This window comes from Mus caroli, unplaced genomic scaffold, assembly GCF_978045245.1.
Source record: "Mus caroli unplaced genomic scaffold, Mus_caroli_1 scaffold_2, whole genome shotgun sequence".
Classification (NCBI taxonomy): domain Eukaryota; kingdom Metazoa; phylum Chordata; class Mammalia; order Rodentia; family Muridae; genus Mus; species Mus caroli.
In genome coordinates, this window is record NW_028227257.1 from 13,791,188 (window position 1) to 13,814,898 (window position 23,711).

The 23,711-nt window shown below is 49.2% G+C and overlaps 1 protein-coding gene across 2 annotated transcripts in view; it reads right to left on the minus strand.

Moving 5' to 3' along the window:
* Positions 1-23,711, minus strand: part of Eya2 (EYA transcriptional coactivator and phosphatase 2) — a 170,564-nt gene that overhangs the window by 25,182 nt on the left and 121,671 nt on the right. For both annotated transcript variants that reach the window (XM_085832304.1, XM_021149209.3), the window contains exons 8-9: positions 20,410-20,552; positions 15,287-15,370 (exon numbers count right to left, since the gene is read on the minus strand). In XM_085832304.1, the coding sequence (XP_085688430.1) occupies positions 15,287-15,370; positions 20,410-20,552 (227 nt within the window). The remainder of the gene's footprint in view (positions 1-15,286; positions 15,371-20,409; positions 20,553-23,711) is intronic.

The window sequence follows — 23,711 nt, forward strand, 5'->3', positions numbered from 1 at the left end:
AACATGCCTATCACTTGCCTGGAAGGCCCCCAGAGCTTGCATGACATACATATGCCTCACTGAGCCTCTCCGAGACCCACAGCTCAGTGGTTATAGTGTTTCCAGAGGAGGCCTTCTGGGTAACTGCATATCTAATCTCCACCCCTAATGCCAATAGCAATCTCTCCCTTCCACCCAGCGATGACAGTCACAGATTTGGCCCAACAGGTCCCAGGAGCCATCACTCCAGTTTTGAAGACCCAGTCTGAGGACCCGAGATGAGAGAAAGTGTGATGCTCACAGAGCAGCGTTAACAAACTAACTTTGAATTTCAATGTGGAAAACCACTGAAGTGAAGCTAGCTTTCTAACACAGGCACAAACTGAACTACAGTATAAACAAGAAACCCAGGGCTGGGGCCGGTAGAGGGCCTTCTTAGCTTGTATAAAGCAGGAGTTCAATCCCAGTCTGCCATAAACCCAGAGGTAGGTTATGTGCCAGTAATCTCAGCACTCGAGAGGTGGGGATTCAGAAGTTCAAGGTCATCTTTGACTGTCTAGTGAGTTCCAAGCCAGCTTGGGCTACATGAGACCCTGCCCCTACCTCTAATTAAAATCTCCCAACCATAAGGGCAGGAGGTGCCTCTTTTGTGCCCTAGGGAGGAAGTGAGACCCAGTAGTTCGAAGCACGCACACGGAGGACCTGGGTGTATACTGGGACTCTGCCTGTATTTTCTGAAGGTGACTTGGGGGCGGCTCACTTAACGTCATGCCCCTCATCCTGACCTGAAGAGCCACAGTGTCCACTTCTGAGAGATGGGTCAACAGGGATAGCCTGGCCACAGGGAAAGCCTCCGCTTTCGGGATTGGCCAGACTGTCCGTCCAATGGGCCTCTCTGGCCACACCTATCCTGTAAACTCGGTTCTTCCTCCCTCAGATGCCACCTGGAGAAAGGTTTGGGGGCAGAGGAAGGGTGATGGCTTGGCACTGTGCCACCCCAGGCCCCTTCCTCTGCTGTCAGAACCCAGACTGCCCTGGAGCCAGGCTTGTGTCTCTGAGTGGTGCTGTCTGGGCTTGCCCACGTTCCGTGCGCAGGGTGGGTGTCTCGCCAACGCTAGGGCTGGCTCACAGCCCGCCGCCTGCGGTCACCTTGCTTTTTCTTCTGTGTCAATTACCTTGCCACCCCCATCTTCAGTATGATATGCAGGATGATATACTATTGCACCCATTTTGGTATGAAGACCCCCTCTCTTCCTTAAAAAAAAATCCCACCTGCGCACACAAAACCAATTGAAGCCATCATGCCATCTAAATCTACTGGGCCTTTAACTATTCCTGCCAAGTAGTTGTTTAGAAGCCGAACAAATAATTACTCTGCCAGGAGGAAGAAAAGTACTAATTAAAGCTATTCATTAAAGCAGCTCGCTTATTCTGTGGGGTTTATCTCTCTGAGTGTCAGCCAGAGGTTAGGGGCGGATTAGCACACAGTGGAAGGCTAGGCCAGTTAAACCTCCTCCCTGCGGTTAGCCTTAAATAATAAAGTTGTCATTAAAAGCATGAATTTAATGGTTTTAATTGGGTTTAATTACTTGGAAACTCCTGGAAAACAGATCAGCTTGTTAGAGAAAGAAAAAGAAAAGGAAAAAAAAAACCTCTTTAAAAGAGAAAGACAAGAAAATGATGGTCGTGAAGAAGAAAAAAAAAAAGGTTAATTCATGTGTTTGAACAGTGAAGGAAAACAACACAGACCGAAAACCCCTTAAACTTGCTTCCTTGGCAGTTCCAGAGAACAGGAGAGTGAGAAAAATAGGAAAATATCAATACATGGGTTTATATGTATGAACAAGAACTCCACCAAAGACCTCAGGATAAATTCCATCACCATGACAAGAGCCAACTGAGGACCCGACATGGAATCAGCATCAAGAGGAAGAAGGCAGCTGGCTCTCTCTCCGGGTGTCAGGTAGCTTCCCAGCACATGGACTGTTATTGGCTTTAAGTTGTTTATGTTTAAAGAACACAGTGCCTTCTAGATGTGGCATTTTTCACTCAGTCCAAGACCAGAAACCCAAAGCCAGAAGCACAGAGGAGGCCGCAGACTCCATCTTGTTTCCCCTGTACGCAGCAGCTGTCTCTATTGCAAGTGGGAAAACTTTGAAAGCCAGGCTGAGACCATCACTCTAACATGAGCCGGGTCCAGGATGGTCCAGGATGGAGAGGCATGGATGACAGTGTAGCCTGGTGTATCTAAAGAGTGCTTTGAACACACAGGGATAGACGGGACCACCCCTGTCCCCACCAGCACCCCATGTTGCCTGCTCTTTGTACATTACAGTAGCAATCCTTCAGATCCCCTCTTGCAGACACAGCACCAGACACAGCCAATAGCATGGTTTTTATTTCTTTGAGACAAGATTTTGCTCTGTGTCCCGGATTGACTTTCAAACTGGAAGGGAATCTCCTGCCTCAGTCTCCCTAGTGTTAGACTATAGGCATCAGGCCCCACTACTGGTTCCAGGAGCCTGTTTCTAAAGATTCACTTCTTTTTCTGTCCATAAATAAAGTTTTATTGAAACACAACCACATGTACAATTTGTGTATTGCCTTTGGTCCCATTACAACCAACATGTTCCGCACTTGCGACAGAGCCAATTATTTGGTCCTTGAAATTAAATTCCTTTTCTTTTCTTTTCTTTTCTTTTCTTTATTTTTTCTTCTTTCTCTTTCCTTTCTTTCTTTCTTTCTTTCTTTCTTTCTTTCTTTCTTTCTTCCTTTTTTGATAGAGGGTCTGGTTGGCCTTGAACCCTCATCTTCCTAGCTCCAGGCCTCCGAGTGCTGGGGTCATAGATATTCATTACCACATGTGGTTTAAGACTCAGTTCTGTAAGACACACTGCCATTCACTTCCTTTATAAGATCTGCCTACCACAGAGCTGACCCCTTCTAAATACCTGTGACTTGTTAATGGGCACATTCCAACTTTGAAACTGAGAAGGCACACGGTGACCAAGCAACTTGTCAGATATAGCTAAGGGGATGAGGCTGGCTTTGAACTTGAGCCATCTGATTTCAGAGTGAACACTCTAGACCACAAGAGGATGCACTATATATATATATATATATATATATATATATATATACACACACACACACACACACACACACATATACATAAATACACACACACACACACCATACTAGGCTCCATGTTCTGTGTGGTCTTGATTATATAAACCCCTCAACCCTTCTTGGGCAACACAAAAGCAACTTCGGACAGCACGCAAGTGCATGGGAATAGCTGTGTGTCAGTAGAACTTAATTTACAGAGAGTTAGTGGGCCATATTAGGTACACAGAGCACAAGAGCCTGCTGCCCTAGGACTGGGCTGGGAGCTGTGGGGAGCTGGAGAAACCCTGCATGTTTAAGGAGCTTTCGCTTTCCATGATAACTAAGGTGTGGGGAGTTTTCTCTCTATAAGGGACACTATTTCTTTTTGTGGTATGTATGTACCAATTATGCTGATGTATGGATGCAGCATGCTACAAATTTCCCACAGGATCCGCTGAGAACACATACATCCCCAAACCCTCAGCAATGCTTGGTGGAGAGACCATCAAAGTCTCCTTCTGTCTTGAAGCACCTCTATGTAGCTGAGGATGGCCTTGAACAACAACAACTTCTTCTTCTTCTTCTTCTTCTTCTTCTTCTTCTTCTTCTTCTTCTTCTTCTTCTTCTTCTTCTTCTTCTTCTTCTTCTTCCTTCTTCTTCCTCCTTCTTCTTCCTCCTCCTCCTCCTTCTTCTTTTCTTCTTTTCTTCTTCCTTCTTCTTCTTCTTCTTCTTCTTCTTCTTCTTCTTCTTCTTCTTCTTCTTCTTCTTCTTCTTCTTCCTTCTTCTTCCTTCTTCTTCCTTCTTCTCCTTCTCCTTCTCCTTCTTCTTCTTCTTCTTCTTCTTCTTCTTCTTCTTTTTTTTCGAGACAGGGTTTCTCTGTATATCCCTGTCTGTCCTGAAACTCACTTTGTATTGTAGACCAGGCTGCAATGGTCTCAGAAATCCGTCTGCCTCTGCCTCCTGAGTGCTAGGATTAAAGGCGTGCGCCACCATGCCCAATGTCTTTGAACTTCTTATTGTTTGAAAACACATCGTGTGTGTGTGTGTGTGTCTTGCTGAGTATACACAGACCCTGGATTCCATCCTTAGCAAAACCCAAGATAAAACAAACATTTTTTTATTTTATTTATTTATTTTTTGAGTGGAGTATTATGTAGCGAGGCTGCCCTTGAACACTTGACCCCTTCTGCTTCCAGTCCCCACCTTTTCACCAAGCACGGGATTACGGGCGTGCTCCACTCCATCTGGCAGTTTTTAAAAATTAACTTATTTTACAAATATGAGTGTGTTGCTTACACGTGTGTCTGTGCTCCACGTGTTTGCCTGATATCCAGGGAGGTCAGAAGAGGGTGTCAGGTTCTCTGCAACTGGAATTCCATGACCCACCATGTGGATGCTGGGAATGTAAACCCGGCTCCTTAGCAAGAGAAGTCAGTGTCCTTAACCACTGAGCCATCTTTCCAGTCCCTACACTTGTTTTGGAGTTCGTGATTTAGGGGCAGCAACCACCTCCATCTACTCCTCAGAGTTTTCCTCACTGAGAAATCTACAAATCCCCACAAAACACTGCTTCTCTACCATGCTTTTCCCCAGGTCACCAGCAGCCACATCCTAGCTCCCTGGACACATGCTCTGAAGCCACACAAGGCTCCGCCCTCTTCTCTTAAGTCTTCCACGTTTGCAGCTTTCACGTTGCCCTGCGTGACAGGGCTCCATTCCTCTTCATGACTAAATGATATTCCACCATGTGACCCCGCGGTGCCCCCAGAGAGACCCTTTAGTTCTATGTTCCTACTTAGAATAAGGTCCTAGTGGGGGTTTTCCGCCTGAGCTCTGCCTCCCGCCGTTAGAGGGGCCCCAAAGTCCACACACTTTGTAGGGAGTATGGGGACCTGGCACGGGGAGGGACATACCCCACTGCAGTGTCAATCAAGCGTGGCGACGTCAGTGCTGATGCCCACCAGTCTCACTTCATCTCCGGAGGCTCCTAGCAACCTTTGGACGTGCTCAAAACCCCTATTGTTGGGGACTAAAGGGCGCGACGCACAGGTGGGCGCTAAAAGGAACCCCCTGCCATTGTTCCCATTTCCGGGCACCAGGACCTTTCTCACCAGGACCACTGAGAGCACAGCCCCTGTATTTAGAGAACAAAAGAACCTCTCACCCCATTCCAACCGGGCTCCCTTAGGTTTTCAGAGGTGAGTAAACCTTTTTTCTCCTTTCAGGTCCCCCTCTGGCAGGTGGGCAGGGAGCAGGGACAGGGCTTGCAAAGGGAGCAGGCGGCACTTTCTAAGCCTTTAACTGGCCCCCTAACCCTTAACCCAAGCTAGGGGGGGATTTCTACAAGGAGACAGCTTTTCCAAGTGACAGCGAGCGGCGACTTCAAAGAAAGAACGTAATGGTGCTTTTCAGGTAACCTCCAGCAGTCATCAAAACCTATATTTTCTGTTGGATAGAAGCCTTTAATGCCAAGAAAACGCATAAGCACAGGCCTCAGGCTCCTGCTTGGGGTAACGCTATTACAAGGGATTAAGATGACAAAGGGTACCACCCCCTGCCGGAGGCTCCATGACTGTCATTCACCTGCGTGACTCTTTCAAAGCATCTCCGGCTCCTTCCTGGTCCACCCCAAAACAATAGCAGATGCCTTACAGGACGGGGGAAGTGGCCTAGGGAAGTTACCTCCAACCCCTAATACCATTAAAAAAAAAAATCAATCGTGATTGGAAGTTCCAGTCCAAGCTGTTTCTTCATTAGTCCTAAGAACCAAACAGCTTTAACTGTCAGTCTGAAGGTGGAGAAAAGATTCTGATGCAAGCTCAACCCCAGTGGGGGAACAAAATCTCCCACTTCCTCAGCAAATCCTTTCTAAATTGTATTCATCTTGACTTAATCCACCTCTGCCGAGCGAATTAGGCAGTATTTATTTTGAGAGTCTACTTTATAGAGTTCTAAGGACTGTGTTTTGCCGGGGCTGGGGCTCCTCAGCCTGTCAGACCTCAGGCTGAAGCAGGCCCAGAGCCCAGGCACAGTGTAAATAAACACAGCTGAACTCGGGAGGAACGCGAAGGTTTTCTCATTAAAGAAATAAAATAAACAGCGGTCCTTAAGCACTTTGCCTGGTGTTTGTTAAGAGGATGGGGAGATCTAGATGTCTGAGAGGCAGCTGTGAGCAGAGAGCTGCGGCTTGAGGTGGGTGGGGGTGGGGAGCCAATCCAAGGACCTCGGGATGAACTAATGTCCAAGGGGCCCTTCTCATGTGACCCTTTTTTATTTCTGTTGTGAGTGAGTGTGGTGTATGTATGTATGTTTGTATGTGTGTGTGGTGTATGTGTGTGTTTGTATTTGTGTGTGTGTAGGCATGCCTCCATCATATGCTAGAATTACACTGTGTCACTTCTGGTTTTTTTTTTTTTCCTGTTTTGTTTTTAATGTGGGTTTTGGGGATTGAACTTAATACCTCCTGCTTGCAAAGCACACATTTTATTGACAGCCGGTCTCCTTGGCCCCTGCTTTGCATCTTTATCTGTGGTTGGTTCTGTTTTCAAAATGGATGCAGCCTGCTGTGCACCTCGCTCCCTGCTCTACCTCCTAGAGTGAACAGAATCTGTCAGATGGGCCGCCGCCCTTTTCTCAAGGCTCTCCCCAATTCTGATCATACCTCCCTGGGGAGCAGCCAGGCCTTCTGAAAGAGAACTCAGCCTGGCTTTCCTCCCCAAACCCTGGGGCTCTTGCTTCACAGCAGAAGCCGGTCCTCTTGCTGCTGCCCCCCCCCCTCCTGCCCCGTGCAGCCTTACTGGTCTCTGCTGGTTTTCATGCTAACCAGACTTCTTGGCATGTGCTAGCCCCTGTACCCGTGGAACTTCCAGCTTCTCTCTCTCTCTCTCTCTCTCTCTCTCTCTCTCTCTCTCTCTCTCTCTCCTTTCTCTGTTGCCCCTCCCTCTTTCTAATAGAGGCTCTGTCTATGAAGCCCAGGCTGGATTCCAACTGGTCATCCTCCTGCCTCAGCCTCCCAACAGTGGGAACACAGATTTGTATTGGCATCTCTGGCCGTTCTCTGTATTCCCGATTTCTCTCATTTATCGGCTTCCTTCTTCTCCTCACACAAGATTTTCCAGGCCTTGACTCCCAGCTGTGTCTCCAGTACATGGGACATGGTTCTGGCCCAGGAGGAGTGGAGCACTTGCAGAGCTGAGCCACTGTAGGTGCTGGGCACACTCAGGTCACTATGGATACTGTAATAATACCAGCTGCCTCTCTGTTTGACCCACAGGCTCTGCCGCTCCCTCCCACAGTGACATGGCAGAATGCCCACCATCTTTGCTTCCTCTATACAAAGGAGCAAATTGGAAGTTCTGGACTAAAGGAGCAACTAGCTGGCTCCTGGCCGTGGTCTCCAAGTTCAAACCCACCGACTGGGGAGTGAGTTCTGAGAATCCTTGGCTTCCCCACTGTGAGGCCCTCACCCTGTTGACCCACTTAGGAGCTAAGCCCTGGCTGGGATGAGGCAGCCGAGACTATGACTAGCTTCACTCTGAGAAGCTCCAGGGACAGGAACCAGACACACCCCAGTGACACCCTGAGAAGCCGAAAGCTGCACTATCCTCGTTTGGGTTTTGCTGCTGAGACTCTAAGCATCCATTTACTGTCTTGTGTCTGCTCCAGGAAGGGGAAGGCTGACGAGGAAGCTGGAGAACATTGGTTTGACTTGGAAGATAAATTGTATTAAGGCAAAAGAAAACTCCATTTAGTGCAGCAAGGGCAGAGAACTCTGTCTGCTCCAGACACTTTCAATGTCTCCTCACCAACTCTCATGGTCTGAACAGACGTTTCTGTTTCCCACTGCTTGCTAGGCTCTTTTCAGGCCCCAGGCTGCAGCTGGGACCATGCTCCTGTTCAGCCCAAGGCAGAAGGAAATGGATCCCCCAAACATACTTATATTTTTCCATACTTTAGATACAATGGAAAAAGTTATTGAAATGTGCACAATAAAAACCAAGTTATATCCAGGGCTGTGGAGGATGATTGGTGGGTAGAGAGGGCTTCCCACACACCCATGAGGACATGTGTTCTGGTCCTGAGCATCCACATAAAAAGCTGGGTGTGGCCATATATGCACATGTAACCTCAGCACTATGTGTGGGAGGGTGGGGACAGGAGGATCATATTGTGGCTGTCTTGCTGCCAGCTCAGCTCCAGGTTCAGGAGAGGCCCTGTCCCAAGGGGAGGACACCTGATATCCTCCTCTGCCTCCACATGCACGTACACACGTGTGAATAATGCTCGCGCATGCACGCATGCACACACACACACACACACACACACGGGACAACCCACTAGGACTTGGTAAAGCCAGTCTATTTCTACTGTTGTGACACTGAACTATCTGTCTTGTAGAGAGCTAACTGCTACTTCAGCCAAGGAATCACGATTGATTGGAGGCTATTTTCACGATGCAGGGTTGTGACCTGAATTACATTATTATGAATTATTATTATTATATTATTATTATAATTACATTATTATGATGATGATTCTCTTTCACTATTTGAGTTTTGGCACTGATTTGAAATTTTCAAATATTACATAAAAATATGGCTGGAATTCATTTCTCAAGGTTTGACACACAGTTTGGGTCTATACCCGAGGTACCTAAGTGAGGCAGGCAAGCATAGGGAATAGCTCAGTGAGCTGGGACCCCACTTGGCTTGGGCCATGTGCACACTCATCTCTAAATAATAGAATTAGCTAGGCTTTCTTTAGTAGCCACTTGGCAACACATCTTCTTGAACAACTTATTTTATTTATTATTCTTGGGTCTGTGAGCATGGGCACATGCCACACAAATGCCATAGGGTTTCTATGGTTTCATAGGTCAGAGGTTAACTTTTGGGAGTTAGTCTTCTCTTTCCAGCGTGGGTTCCAGGAATTGAACTCAGGTCATTAAGCACCTTTAACTGTGGAGCCATCTTGCAGGTCTGGTAAATCCCCTTTTGTGTCCTCCCCTGGACATATATTCCAGAACATATCTTAGTATAGGAGGTAGGAGCCTGATCTGGCCTGAATGACTTCTGGGTGCATGCGCAATAAGGTACACTATACCCTCTGGGTGAACCTTCAGGGTTAACACCTATTTACTGTCTTATGTCTATACATAGCTGAGTGATGAGCATGGTTAAAATCAGATGCATGCTCTACAGTGAGCAAAGGCTTACACAATCTAAGCCTGCCAATCAAAACAGAAACTGGTAGCAACCATCTCCTCCTCTTAGACCCTAACATGGAAGACATGATAATACCTGGGCCCTTGAGTTCCCTGGTTCAAACACCTTACTGCTTCATTAGGTGCATTGTGTCTGATCTGTCCCCAGTTGCTTTGCTCCTGGAAAGTCGCCGGTCATACTGCCATCTGTGTGTTTTTTCAGGTCTTTGACTAAGGCTCTGAGAAGCTGGAATCACCTGGTGGGGCCGGTGAACCCTGGTAACATAACCCGCCTTGGGACGCAATCATGGAGTTTATATTCATATGCTGTAGCTATCGGGTGGGGGTGGGGCAGAAAATTGTAAACCGGCTGTGGCAGGAGGCACCAAGGTTTGTTTGCTGAGGGAACATCTGGGCAAGTTCCTGAATAAAGGAAGGGAAGAACCTGGAGTAGAACTGGGAAATGAGATTCCTGGGAGACAAGACAGCATGTGCAAAGGTCCTGTGAGAACAGGCAACATACCTGAGGGTCGTGCCAGGTACAGGGGTCAACACCAAGGCTCAAGTTCCCATTTCAAAACTGACTGTAAAGGTGATGCAAACAGACAGACAGACAGACAGAACAGTGGAGTAGAATGGACAGTCCCAAACAAGCCTGTATGTGAATGCTTGTCTCCCCCCCCCACACATACACCTAAATTTGATCCTCAGGACCGCATGGTGAAAGGAGAGTACTGACTCCTGGGAGTTGTCACATGACCATGTGAACGTCATGACACACACACGTGGCAACACATACACACATACTAAGTAAATATAACAAAATTTAAAAAAATGAGACCGTGGCACTGAACTCTCAGCTCTGGAGATAGACTAACTGAGCCGTGTGTGCTGGGACTAAGCACGCAGAATCTCTGCAAAGCGGTTATCAGCAGCGACACAAGCTGCAGTCGCCATCCCAGAGCTAAGTTCCATGTCTTTGTATGGACAGTGAGCCACAGAGGGAGTGTGGGATCTGGGAGGAAAGATGGATAAAATACCTCTCCTCAAACCAGAGATGGTTAAAATACCTCTCCTCGGATCAGAGATGGTTAAATGACCTTTTCTCAAATCTCATCCTGCATCCAGACAAAGGTCCCTACACTTCCATCCTGTGTTCTCCTAATCCCAGGAGGAAAAGCAGGGGTTCAGGGAAGAGAGGGCAAGAGGCTTAGGAGGGAGCAGTTACCTCTAGGGGCACGGCTGATGCACCCGCAGGAGCTGTGGGAGGTAGCTACCGCGGGGCCGCTGGAGCCCTGAGCCCTAGGTGGGGGGAACACAGGAGAGGTTGGCACAGAAGTGAGAGGTGACAGCTGCACTCAGCACCCACTGATTGGGATCAGGAAGACAGCCCAGTTTCTGTTTTAAAACAAACACCCTGTTTTGAATCATTTCTTAATTGGTTAGCTCTGGTCTCTGTTCCCTAAGTAAACAGGGCTCCCTCCTCTGGCTGAGGCTGTGACAGACATGAGTCCTACTTCTGTGTAATACCCAACAGAGTGGATGTGAATTATGGGTCCTTGGCATGGATGCCCCAAAAGTTTTGGCCTTCAGAGCAAGTATCAGATCTCTGGGGGCTTCCACCCTTCCAGAAAGGGTGTTTCAGGTCCTTTTGGGGGGTCCAGCCCTAGGGCATGGACTGGTTTGGTTTCCATTTCATCCATACCAGGAGTAGGCTCTGGGTCTAGCCTGGGCAACTGTAAGTGCAGAGGCTGGGATGAGCATTGAAGCCAGGGTGGGACAAGGGTTGTCCTGGGATTTAAGAAGCAGAAACTCCTTTTTTTCAGCTAGGGTTGCTGAGAGAGAATTGATCGCCATGTGGAGAAGCTGGCTGAGGGGGAGAAGCTGACTGAGGGGGAGAAGCTGGCTGAGGGGGAGAAGCTGGCTGAGGGGGAGCTGCAGATGCTGCTTCTGGATCCAGCCAGACCTGAATCTCAGCAATCCCTGGGTGGCTCAGGTACTGTGATTTGATCAGTTCCCTGTGTAGCACACCGATGTGTGCTTCAAACCTAGAGTTCTGCTTGCTCTCAGCTGGTAGGAATGGGTACCCTGAATATAGCAGGGGAACAGTAGAGGGTCAGAAGTGGAGGCCTTGGGTTCTTACTATGAATATCCCAATTGCATTGTCTCCTGGGTCCTGGTTACTTTGTCTGCACAATGAGCTCAAGGCTATGCTCATATTGGCTGTTCCCATTTCTCTGACTTCCTGGCTTAGAGGTATAGCTTGGACCTCTCTCTGGAATACAGACTCATAGATTCAGGTGTCCCATAAACAGAAATAATTGTATGCTGGGTTGTACTTTGGGCTAGATTGGTCTTCCACAATCTCTTCCTCCTCAGAGCAACAGGACCCCTGCATCTTAACTAGGCATGTGGTTGCCTCCTCAGAGAAAGACCACCTTGCCCTGACTCTCTTGCAGCTAGCTGTGGTCATGTGACAAAGTTTCAGTCAATGGGATGTGAACACAAGTGATATGTGTAACTTCTGGGTCTGGCCCTTAAAAGGAAGACAAAAGAAAAGAAAAGAGGCTGGAGAGATGGTGCAGCAGTTAAGAGCATTGGCTGCAGAGGACCTGAGTTCAATTCCCAGCAACCACATGGTGGCTCACAACTGAATCAAACTCCACAATATCCAGCACCTTCTTCTGGCTTCCACTGGTACCAGGTATGCAAGTGATACACATACACACACACACACACACACCTGTTCATGTAAAATTTAATGTGGACAATGACAACAACAACAAAGAAAAAAAAAAGAAAAGGACAAAGAAAAAAAAAGAAAAGAATGGCTTTTCTCGTTCCCTCTTCATGGCTGGAATGTGGCTCTAAGGTAAGCCATGATTAATCCTGACAAGGGTCAATGTTCCTGGGATGTCAGAGAGCAAAGCCTGGAGGAGCCTCCATTCTGGGGCTAGTCAGGCTCAAGCTACTTATGCCTGGAGTCTGAGGGGTGTGTGTGTGTGAGTGTATGTGTGTGTACGTGTGTGTGATGTATGTGTGAGTGTGTACATGCTCATAAGAAATTAGTAGTTTCTTTGCTATTTCCAGGGCTTTTGTTTGTTTATTTTTCTAGATAGAGTTTCTCTGTGTAGCCTTGGCTGTTCTGGAACTTGCTCTGTAGACCAGGCTGGCCTTGAACTCACAGAGACCTACCTGCCTCTGCCTCCTACATGCTGGGACTAAAGGTGCGCGCTACTACCGCCGGCTATGTCAAGTCTCTTAAGTTCAGGTCTTACCGCTCCCCCCCACCCCCGCATTTTTAAACTACCTTAGAGGGAGCTGGGGGAGGGAATGGAAGATTCCAGAAGAGGAATGAGGACAGTCAGCGATTACACAAGAAGGCAGATGATGACCTCTCCACCCCCTCCTCCACGCCCCCCCCCCCCCCCCCCCCGCTTCAGTTTCTTCTTCAAATGATGGAGACTGGTTGCCTTTGGTGGCTTTGGGTTTTTCTAGCTCTGACCTTCCACAGCCTGGTAGTTCTAGGACATAGGAACTCAGGTACCCAGGGGCTGGAGAGCCCTATGACTGGGGGGGTGGGGGGGGGAGGGCGTGGGCAGGGCCATGGGCCCTGAGAACGAGTGTCCCTAAGGGCAGCCGCTGCTAAGTTCTTGCTGATTACTGCCACAGGGGAGTGCCGGCTTGCCAGATTTCCTCATTTTTTCAAGAAGAGCTAGAAATCTGGATTGTTTTGGTCTGTGCAATCGCCTGATTTTTAAATGTTGGCGATAAATTCACATTTTTTTTTTAATACTCTGGAGGCCAAACAAAAATATCTGCAGGCTGGATTTGGCCAGTGGCCACCAGTTAGGAATTTCTCTTTTGACACTGTCTTCCTCCCTTTTCTCCGTTCTCCCTCTTCCCCTCCCTTCTTCCTGCAGATATTTACTCGATGCCTGCTAAGTGGGAGAGTATATTCTGTGACTGTGTCCTGCTTCCATGAAGCAGCAAACAAGGCAGAAATGGATGCTCTGGTCCTCCACAGGCTTGGTATCCTACATCACCCCGATTCATCCATCCAACAAATACCCACTAAGCAAGCCTGTTCCCTGAACCCTGTTAGGCTGGGAAGGTGAGAAACGCTCATGGTCCCTTGTCCTCAGGGTCCTTAGTGTTCACAAAGGAGGCATCCACGAAGTGCGGAATTATGGTGGAAATGCACAAATGCTTTTCTTGGGAGAGCTGCACCTTGGGTGGAAATTGTTAGGGAAAGGCCCTTGAAGAAGACAACATTAACTACAAGACCTGAAGCTGGCCATGATGGCACACATCTGCCTCCATAGCATTGTGAGAGATGTGGGAAAGCAGAGGTTGGGGACCAGCTAGGAGGGCCAGCGGAAGTGCTGGCTTGGCTGAAGGCGTGGGGCTGGGGAGAGGTGGCTGGCACTGAGGAATGACATGGGCCAAGAGGATGGGACCCAGAATGGAGTCCTTGGTGGGTTCTTTCCTCAAGGGCCCTCTCCGTTTAGATTAAGAAATCAAGGGACACACATAAGAAGGCCGGCTTCTCCCAGACCCAATATACTCCAGCATGTGCCTGGGGTGGCAACTACACTGGGTATGGTGGATGGATCCCCTCAAAACAGCGTTAATGGGAGACATACAACAGCCCCGGGAGTGGGGTGGGGGACAACATGTGCCTGGCAGTCACAGCCCTAGGGGATGGCATGTGTTTGCTGTGGCTGCAGACTCCACTCATGGTTCTTATTGCTGGCAACCACCTAAGCCCCGCAGAGCCTAAAAAGGGCATACCGCCATCCCCGCCACACATATTAATGACGTGTCTATGGGTGAGAGATTTCTGCGCCCCCGACACCATTTCTATATCCGGCACAGCATCGTGGCAGACAATAAATCTACCCTGTTAATCACACCTCCGGCTTGTTATAGCTGCCATAAAAGCCGTGAGCAGCTGGGAAAGCCATGAGGTGATGTCAAGTCCAGCACGCTAAGCTGAAAGAAAAGGGTTTCCCAGGCTTGGTGAGCCTCCTTCCCCACCAGTGCCGCAGGCAGCTACCTCTGGCCTCTTACTTCAGAGCAGATAAGCCACTATGCTTTCCTCGACCCCCTCCAGAACCCCCCCTCCCGAAGAGACAGCAAATGTCCTGCTCATCTGCCCGTGGTCTGTTAAGTCCACAGCAGGTCCTGGAGATGGCTCACGCGGTGAAGCGCTCCCACACCAGCATAAGGAAGGAAGGTTCCTGACAATTGTGTCAGGAGCTGGGCATGGTGGCGTGCACCTGCAACCCCAGAGCTGGGGATGCAGAGACAGGATCCTGGACCTTGCTGACCAGCCAATCCTATCAAAGAAGTGAGTGCTAGGTTCAGTGGGAGAAAGAAAGAGAGGCAGACACCCACTGTCACCCACCGGCCCCCACAGGCCTGTTTCACATTCTAGAGAACCAAGGAGCAGGAAAGCTCTTTGACCCATTTTCTACGTTATTATATGTCTGGCTGTGGCATACCTCTGTCCTCTAAAGTAGACCCCAAGGATTTTGGTCATTATAGACATGGATGACTTCATGCGTTGGAAGCAAAGGCATGAGACGGCAGATAGGGAATGCATGAAATTCTCACACACAGAAGGGACATTTCCTAGCATCTAATCCTGGCTGACTCAAAGGGTCAGCTTTGGGTTGGTGTAGGGTCCTGAGGAGCCTCCGTGATTCCCAGGACAAGCAGCCTGGGCACACCGTTCCACTTGAAAATAAGGAAAAGAGCCAGCAGGTTGGCTGAGTGGGTAAAGGCATCCACTGTCAAGCCTGCTGACCCGAGTTCGATTCCTAGGGCTCGCACACGGTGGAAGGTGAGAACGGACTCCCCCAAGGCATTCTCAGAGCTTCACACACTTACAGTGCCACACACGTTCACCCTCAGACCCAGACACTCAGCGCACACAGGGTAAGCAAACACAGGAATGTGATCTTGAAAAAGAAAGACGAATTGGATCCTTACCTTCCCGTATCTGGATGCAAACGTCCCTGTGAGCAGGGAGTGGAAGATAATGATTGTCTCATCCAGGTCCCAGACGAACACGCGCTGTGATGGAAGAGAGGGAGGAAAGATGGAGTCGACTACGTCTACTTCATGTCTACAGGTTCTGGTCCTCTTGGAGAACTCTGTAGACAGGGGACCCACAATGTGCCCCGAGCCGCCACTGAACCCCATTTGTGAGTATATCATCATGGCTGATTTTGGGACTCTCACTAGCCACATCTGGGCTGGAACCAAGGGTCTTCATCTAAAAACTCAAAAAGGGCTCACCCAAAAGCTTCCCTCAAAAATTCAAGGCAACACATGAAGAGACCTTAGGACGCTCTTCACAGTGAGAGATAACACCAAGTTAACTCACTGTTTGCTGTACAGCAGGCACTTCTGTTTCTGTTTGTAGCAAACTTGACTCTGCAATTCTAAATAACACAGGGGAAGCGTTCCTCACGGACTTGCCAACATTTGACAATTTCCTTGGACTGTGTTGGTATCTTCCATTTTTACGCATGGAGGTGTCGCCTTTCTTCCCCAGTCTGAGGCAGAGGAGCAAGTGGGCAAGAAAGGGCTGAGGCGTCCCCACTTTGTCTGCCTCTGCTCTTACGTGCCGTTGATTTTTCTTCTTCATTGTCAGTGTGAGCAAACCACTCTGCATGTTTAGTTCTACATGTACAGTTCTACAACTGTAAGTGTGTTCTACACAGGGCTCTAATAAATACTATTATGTGTATGATGTGTGTGTAGGCACGCGTGCTACCGTGTGTGTGTGTGTGTGTGTGTGTGTATGTATGTGTGTATGTCTGTGTGTGTTTCTGTGTCTCTGTGTGTGGATCTGTGGGTTTTTGAGTGTGTGTGTGTGTGGGGGGGGGAGGCTTGGGCTGTATAAGGAGGCTGAGGAAGAGCCAGTGAGCCAGCCAGGAGGAGGTGTTCCTCCGTGCTTTCCATCCCTGGCTCCTGCTTTGCGTTCCTGACCTGACTTCCCTCAGTGTGAAGTGAAAGACAAATAACCCCCTTTGTCATGGTCCCGAAGCCTAGCCATCTCTAAGCCATCTCTTCAGCCTGGAGTGTGTTTGTTACTCTCCCCCTACCCCCAGACAGGGTTTCTCTGTGTAGCCCAGGCTTTCCTGGAACTCACTCTGTGGACCAGGCTGGACTCAAACTTAGAGATCTGCCTGCCTTTGCCTCCTGAGTGCTGGGATGAAAGGGGCCACAACTGCCTGGCTTCTTTCCTTTTTCTTTTCTGTTCTTTAAATGTGCATTGGTGTTTTGCCTGCATGTCTCTGTGTGTGAGTATGGCATATCCCTTGAACTAGAGTTACAGACAGTTATGAACTGCCATGTGGGTACTGGGAATTGAGCCTGGGTCCTCTGGAAGAGTAGCTAGTGCTCTTAACTGCTGAGCCATCTCTCCAGCAACGAGTGTATTTCTTATTATGGGCCATATAGACCATATAAAAAAGTCAGGGAAGCATCCCTTTTGAGGAGGCATTTTGTAGTTCAATATACCTGATCTTAATCCAGTTGAATTCAATGTCTTGAATCAATTTAACTCAGAAGTTTTCATTACAGAATTAAAAAGCAGTTTGAGAATGTCTCCAGGTCCACTGCAGGCTCCCATAACTCACTGAGCTTTCTCTCAAGCAGTCCTAACTTCATTTTCTCGCCTCCCTGACCCTCAGCCTAAGGTCCCTAGTGGGTGAGCTCCTGGGGACATTTTGCAGGTCTCTCTATCCATGGCTACTACAGCTTGTGCCTGAGTGGATCCCTAGCCACCCCAGATAGATCTGAGATTTAAACTTGGGGTCTCAAAGAAAGCCGAAGTCTCACGTCTGGGGCCTGTTTGTGGCCAAGTGGCATGAGGGGAGGAGAAGGCTCATTGAAGATAGAGATGAACCCAAAGCTACCCCAGGACTTGGCTTCAGTGGGAGCTGAGGGGAGGCTGGAGTGGGCTGCGGGGTACTGTACCAGGCAGGGCTGTTGAAAATACACGGTGTGGGTTTTCTAGCTTCTTCACCACATGAGGAGAGAGGCCTAACAGTTTCCTTGTTCCACTTTGCAGGCTGGCCCTATCCCATCTCTGATGCTCCACCATCCTGCTCTCCACCACCCTTCTGTTCCAAGAGGGTTCTGCATCCTTTGTACATATTCTTTGCTATTACGTGTCAGCCAGCTCGAGCTGGTTGCTGGCACCTGTAGCCCAAGGGCTTCATATAACACGTGCTCAGAACTTCCACTTCAGCACCGGCCTCTCTCCTGGGGGTCTGCCCTTCAGGAAACTGCCAGAGACCTAAGAGGTGAGAATGAGCCTGCTGACATTAAACTCAGGAGCCAAGTGGTGCTCACGCCTCGGTGCCCGTTCTCATCCGGAGAAGCAGGTGTTTCCAGAATAATATTGCCCTGTGAACCCCACTTCCATGCTTCAGTGCTCCCACCCTCTCTTCAGTGGCATGGAAGAATGTCTCTCTCCACTCCCACTGTTCTCCTCAAGAGCAGAAGCTACGTACGGCTAGGGCAGAGATCTCCAGAAGGGTGTATTAGCACCCGCCGGTGTTACTCTCTGCATGTTTGAGCTGTTGAGGACATGCAGGAATTCGGGAGAGAGGGAGGCCACAGACACCAGGAGCCTGGGTGTTCCCAGTTCAGTGAGAATGGTAGCTTTAAGACTGAGGGGAAGCCAGGCACAATGGTGCTTGTCTATAATCCCTGCACCGGGGATGCTGGAGGGTAGGCAAAAGGATTTGAAGCTTGAGGTCAGCCTGGGCTACGTAGCAGGACCCTGTCTCAAACCTCACCCCCTTCTAAAATGAGAATAGAAGCAGAGTCCTGTATACACATTGGGAAACTGAGGCACGAGGGACACAGGCCAGCCTGGGAGACACAGCTGGATACAGTAGCGTAGCTGGAAGCTGTTTGGGAGGCTGAGGTAGGAGGATGGTTTGAGCTCAGGACTTTGAGGCCGTCCGTCCTGGGCAACAGAGAGAAAGCCCATCTCAGAGTGAAGGGGGTGGGGCCTGCAGGAAGGGAGGCAGAATGCCCAGGCTGAGGGTGGTTCTCCCTGGCAGAGACCTAGAGTGTGTTGTTTGTTGATGACTAGCAAGGTGAGGTCCCCAAGGACAGTATTTTCCAGGATACAACAGCAAAGCCACAAACCACTGTTAAATCTGCACCGGTGGCATGGGTGACACCAGGTGGCTCAGTAGTGAGTGCTCCTGGCCTGGGTCCCCCCCCAGGTCTGGTAAGTGCACCCTCATCCTCCCTCCCCATAGGGTGTCAACAGAGGGGCAGGTCTAACACTTAAGCTGGGCTTCGGTCTGACCTTGGGTTGAGTGGTGTTGGGTTCTCTGCCTGTTCCCTGGTGGGACAGCACAGTACCTTGACAGTCCCTTGATAGTTCCCTGGGTTTGCATTTCTTTAATCCTTGGTTTCGTGTGTGTGTGTGTGTGTGTGTGTGTGTGTGTGTGTGTGCATACAAGTGTGCAGATGTGTGTTCATGCATGTGATGAAGATAGCAAAGTCAAATGTTTTTTCCCATTTTTTCTCAACCTTACCTTTTTGAGACAGGACTTCCCATTGAATTTGGAGGTCACTGATTGGCTAGAATATATGGTCACCAAATACCAGGGATCTGCCCTGAGCCTGCCCTGCCCCCAGGTATGGCTTATAACATGGATGCTGGGGATGTAAACTCAGGCCCTTGTGTAGAGAGCTTTTCACTGGCTGGGACATCCCTTCAGCCTCCTCTTGGTTGTTGCAGCCTGGTCTCCATGTCCCTCTTATCCTGTAGGTTCTGTGGTTTTTCTTTTTGCCACCAGATGCTGGTGACTGATGTTCCAATGTCCTTATGCTCAACAGGGAGGTTTGTGGCTACTGCAGAGTCTGGCACCAGTTGGGCAGCTGGCCTCTTACTGAGCGTGTAGGCTTCAGTGCTGAGGACGATGGCAGTGACCAAGCTCTGCCCTGAGACTACACAAACACTGTGATGCTTCTGGGAGCCCGGCTGGGGCTCAGTAATGAAATGGGTTTCTACCAGTCTATTGGATGGAAATGCAGGGTCAAAGACTTTAAGGAATGACAAAGATGCTCATGAAGTCTGAGTCTGTGGCTGTTCTGTGACATGTCCAGGAAGGCAGACAAAAGTGTCACAGTGTGTTTGACATGCTGGGCACAAATCCCATCTTTTCTGATGCTACTCAAGCCCTAGAGCACAGGACAGCTAACAAATAGAGCGGGGTAGACCCTTGAACTTGCTTGCTTCCCTGTGTACACTTGGGTCTATCTCAAGGGCACTTCTGAGGCCTATGTCCCCTCCCTTCCTCTTCTAGGCAGGCTGGTTCAGGGAAAATGCTCACATGTGACAAATGCCAGCATGCTCCCCAGGCCAGCCTCCTCGGCTCTGGCTGCACACTGGGACCACTGGGGCCTGGAGTCCCCATATCAGGCAGTGTGATCAAGCGGGCCTGGCATGCAGCTCAAGGATGATGGTCCCTTCCAGTTCTGCAGGTACTTCTGTCCCTAGCCTCGGAACAGGAACATCCCTGCCTGAGCTGCTAGGCCACACCGAGGATGTAGACCTTGGGCTGGCCCCAGGTTGGGACAAGTTGGGCTTCCTAAACTGCCCCCACCTAGTCCCTTGGTTTGGTGTGAAACCTGGCACCTGTCCTTACAAAGTCTCCCCATCAGCATACTCCAGTTGGAAATCATGCCCATTATCACGTAACCAGGGGCTCTCGGGGTGTAGCCCTTTTGGGGTTCAGCAGCTTAAGGGGCCTGTTATACATCTACTTCTCTGGCCCAGGACCTATGGGATTAGAGGGCCCCATGGTCCCCCTCCCACCCCCCAGGGGATTCAGATGCCACTGAGGTATGAGAAGCATGGTCCATGCTGACTCTCAGGCTGTCTGTCCTTCCCCAGCTTAGTCCCCCAGCAGGACTCTATACAGTCAACCCAATTCTTCTAGGTTTCTCCCAGTTTCTCTGTCACTGGGTTGTGTTTAGAAAGTACAACTGACCAAAGGCTCGGAGAGCCTCAGCCAAGATTCAGGCTACAGACATAGATCAGCTTCTCCCACCACGAGACACCCCCTAGTTACCTCGATTTCATTGTCTCCTGCTGGGGAAGGGTCACTATTTCTCTTTGACCGGCCCCGTAGCTTCCCATCCGAGGCTCGATGTGGCCTGTCTGTGTCGCCCTCCTTTGCTGGTGTGGAGGGTCCGTTGTGTGTGTTGTAGTCTCCTGGGGAGAGACAAGGATGGTATAAAGGTCAGATGCTTGGCCTGGTGTCTCTTCCAGGGAAATATCATTCTTATCATCATGCAACCCCCTAGAGGAGACCCTAAAGAGCCCCAGAGGTCAAGATTAAACCGCTGCTCACTGCCATCCATACCATGGTGACTTTCTTCCAGCCCAATAGATATGAAGCCCTGTTTCAGGTTCTGGGTCCTGTCTAGAGGATCAAGTGCTTTAAAAACTCCAGCAAAGGCAGGGAGTGTAACTCAACTGGTAAAATGCCTGTTGTGTAGGTCCAAGGACTCGAGTTTGATTCCAGAGGGCGATCCCAATGCTAGGGAGACAGAGATAAGACAGATCTGGCTCAGGGATACCTGCGACTACTCCAGCCTTATTGGTGAGCTCCAGGCCAGTGAGAGACTTTGTCTCAAAGGAAACGAACAGCCTTTTTGAGGGTGACACTGAGACTATCATCTGGTTTCTACACACAAACGTGTCTGTGCACGTGAGGTGTTGGGTGGTGGTAGGGGTGTTACGTGAGTGGTCTGTGAGGGAAGGGGCATCTGCTTAAGATCTGGAAGAAGTGAAGGAGGACGGGTCTGACTACAGTAAGTGGCCCGTGCGGATGGCTTAAAGACTCCTCCGCGGACAGAAGGATGAAAATGTAAGCCCACAGGGAGGTGAGCTTCCCGCTTTGGGGGCCTGATCCCCAGAGGGGTAATGGTGGGACTTTTTAAGGGTCCTCATATCAACTGGGACACACTCTGAAAGGTCTGTGGTCCCTCCAGACTGTAAGCTAGATAAATCTCTCTCTCTTTTTTTAAGTCACAAGTCTTTGGGATCACATTATGGCAATGTAGAACATAGCCTAATACCTAGTTTCTAGAGAGGCCCCCAGAGGCGCGTGGATATGTATGGCTTAGAGGTCACTGAACTTGCCTCAAGTCCCTACAAATTAGTGGCAAGATCCAAGTGCTGGGCCTGTCCTCATCAGCAGTGTTAGAACTGTAGACCCTCTTGGACCCTCAGAGAACATCCTGCCCCCATTTTCTCACAAAAACAGTTTTAGCTTCTAACTTTGTCCTGCAGAGACCAGCTCCCTTCCAGCTCTCAGGGAGGGAGGGTTTGGGGGGGGGAGGGTCGGTGGAAGGGAGGGTCGGTGGGAGGGAGGGTAGGCTTTGACTAAATGCATTTGGGAATGGGTTGAGTTCTGTCTCCTATTTTCCCCTAAAATCCAAGGGACTCAACTTTGTTTCTTTAATATCTATAGCGCTCCTTAGCGACTAAGGGACACACGAGAGAGAAAACCCAGTGTCATGACAGGGATAGAGGGGCCTCCTCCCACCAGCCAGCACCGGACCCTAGCACAGAGTGAGAAACGGCTTTCTTCAGGAGGCAGAGTTTCTTCTAAGCTCAGATACTTGATCAAAGTAGAAAGAGCAGACATCGTAGCTGGCCCTGGAGGTACCGATGTAACCTCAGCTACTTGGGAGGCTGAGGCAGGGGGATTAAAAGTTCCAGATGGTCCTGAGCTACAGAGTGAGTTCAAGGCCAGCAACTTGGTGAGACTTTCTTTCAAAATAAAAAGTGAAAAAGAAGGCTGGGCTGTAAACACTTGCCTAGCAGGCTCGAGGCCCAGGGTTCGTGCCCCACTACTGAGAATCAGCAGACATCACGTGGTGATACTGTCTAGTGGGTGTCTGCAGATCTGTTGAAGCTGCGCAGTTTTACTTTGGTCTGTTACAACAAACCCAGCATGGATTGGGTGACTAAACAATACAAGCATATTCTTTAAAATTCTCTCGGGCCGGAGAGATGGCTCAGAGGTTAAGAGCACTGACTGCTCTTCCAGAGGTCCTGAGTTCAAATCCCAGCAACCACATGGTGGCTCACAACCATCTGTAATGGGATCTGATGCCCTCTTCTGGTGTGTCTGAAGACAGTGACAGTGTACTGATATACATAAAATAAATACTCTTAAAAATTAATATTCCCACCCCCACCCTGCCGTGTGTAAGCTGGACAGTCCAAGGTTAAGATGGCAGCAGGTTCATTTCCTGGTGAAGTCGCTGGGCTTGTCAGTGGGTAGGGTTTTTGTTGTTGTTTTTGTTTGTTCATTTGTTTTGTTTTCCTTGAGACAGGGTTTCTCTGTGTAACAGCCTTGGCTGTCCTGGAACTCTCTTTGTAAATCAGGCTGGCCTGGAATTTACAAGATCCAGCTGCCCCTGCCTCCCAAACACTTCAATTAAAGGCATGTACTACCGTGCCCAGCTCATGGGTGGGTTTTTGCCGTGTCTTCCACAGTTGAGAGATTAGCTTTCTTACCTGTTCTTACAGGAATATTAACCACATTCCTAAGGGCTCCATCCTCATGGCTTCATCACTCACTAAAGCACCACCTCTAAGCTCCGCCCACCTCTAAGCTCCGCCCCGCCTCTAAGCTCCGCCCATTGAAAACATTCAGAAGCCAGATGTGGTTGCCTCTCTCTCTCTCTCTCTCTCTCTCTCTCTCTCTCTCTCTCAGTCTGTTTCTACTTAATTGGAAGGTTTTGAAATGTTAAAAGCACTTCTGCACCCTTCAGCTTACAAATATCATACATTAGATAAATTGAATTCCAATTTAAAACCAATTTTTGCATCTTTAGGATAAAGACTCAATCCATGAAAGCTTAGTCTTGGCTTACTATTGCTTTCTTTAGCAGTATCACCTCTGTTTATGAAGTGTGTGGCCTGGGTTTTCTTCTCATGGCCTTGTCCAGTTTCGGCTTCCTGCTTATGACCTCAGAGGGTATCTCAGGAAATATCTAACTTTAATTTTCATAGAAATTTGTGTAGAGCCAGCGGTTCTTACTAAAAATGTTCAGTAGGATTAACTAGCAAAGCCATCTGGGGATGGTTTTGTTGTTGTTGTTGTTGTCGCTGTTGTTGTTTTGTGACTTCTGCTTTCCTTTGAGGCATGGTCTCGTGCAGCCCAAGCCGGAGCACACTTCATTATCCAGCCAAGGGTGACTTTGAACTCCTGATCCTCCTGCCTCCAGCTCCCCAGCACTGACATTATACACATGCATCACTACACCTGGTTCTGTGATGGAGCCCAGTGCCTCCTGCACACCAACAGCGTCAGCTCTGTTCATCATCACTACCTCCACCGCATCTGTTGCCGCT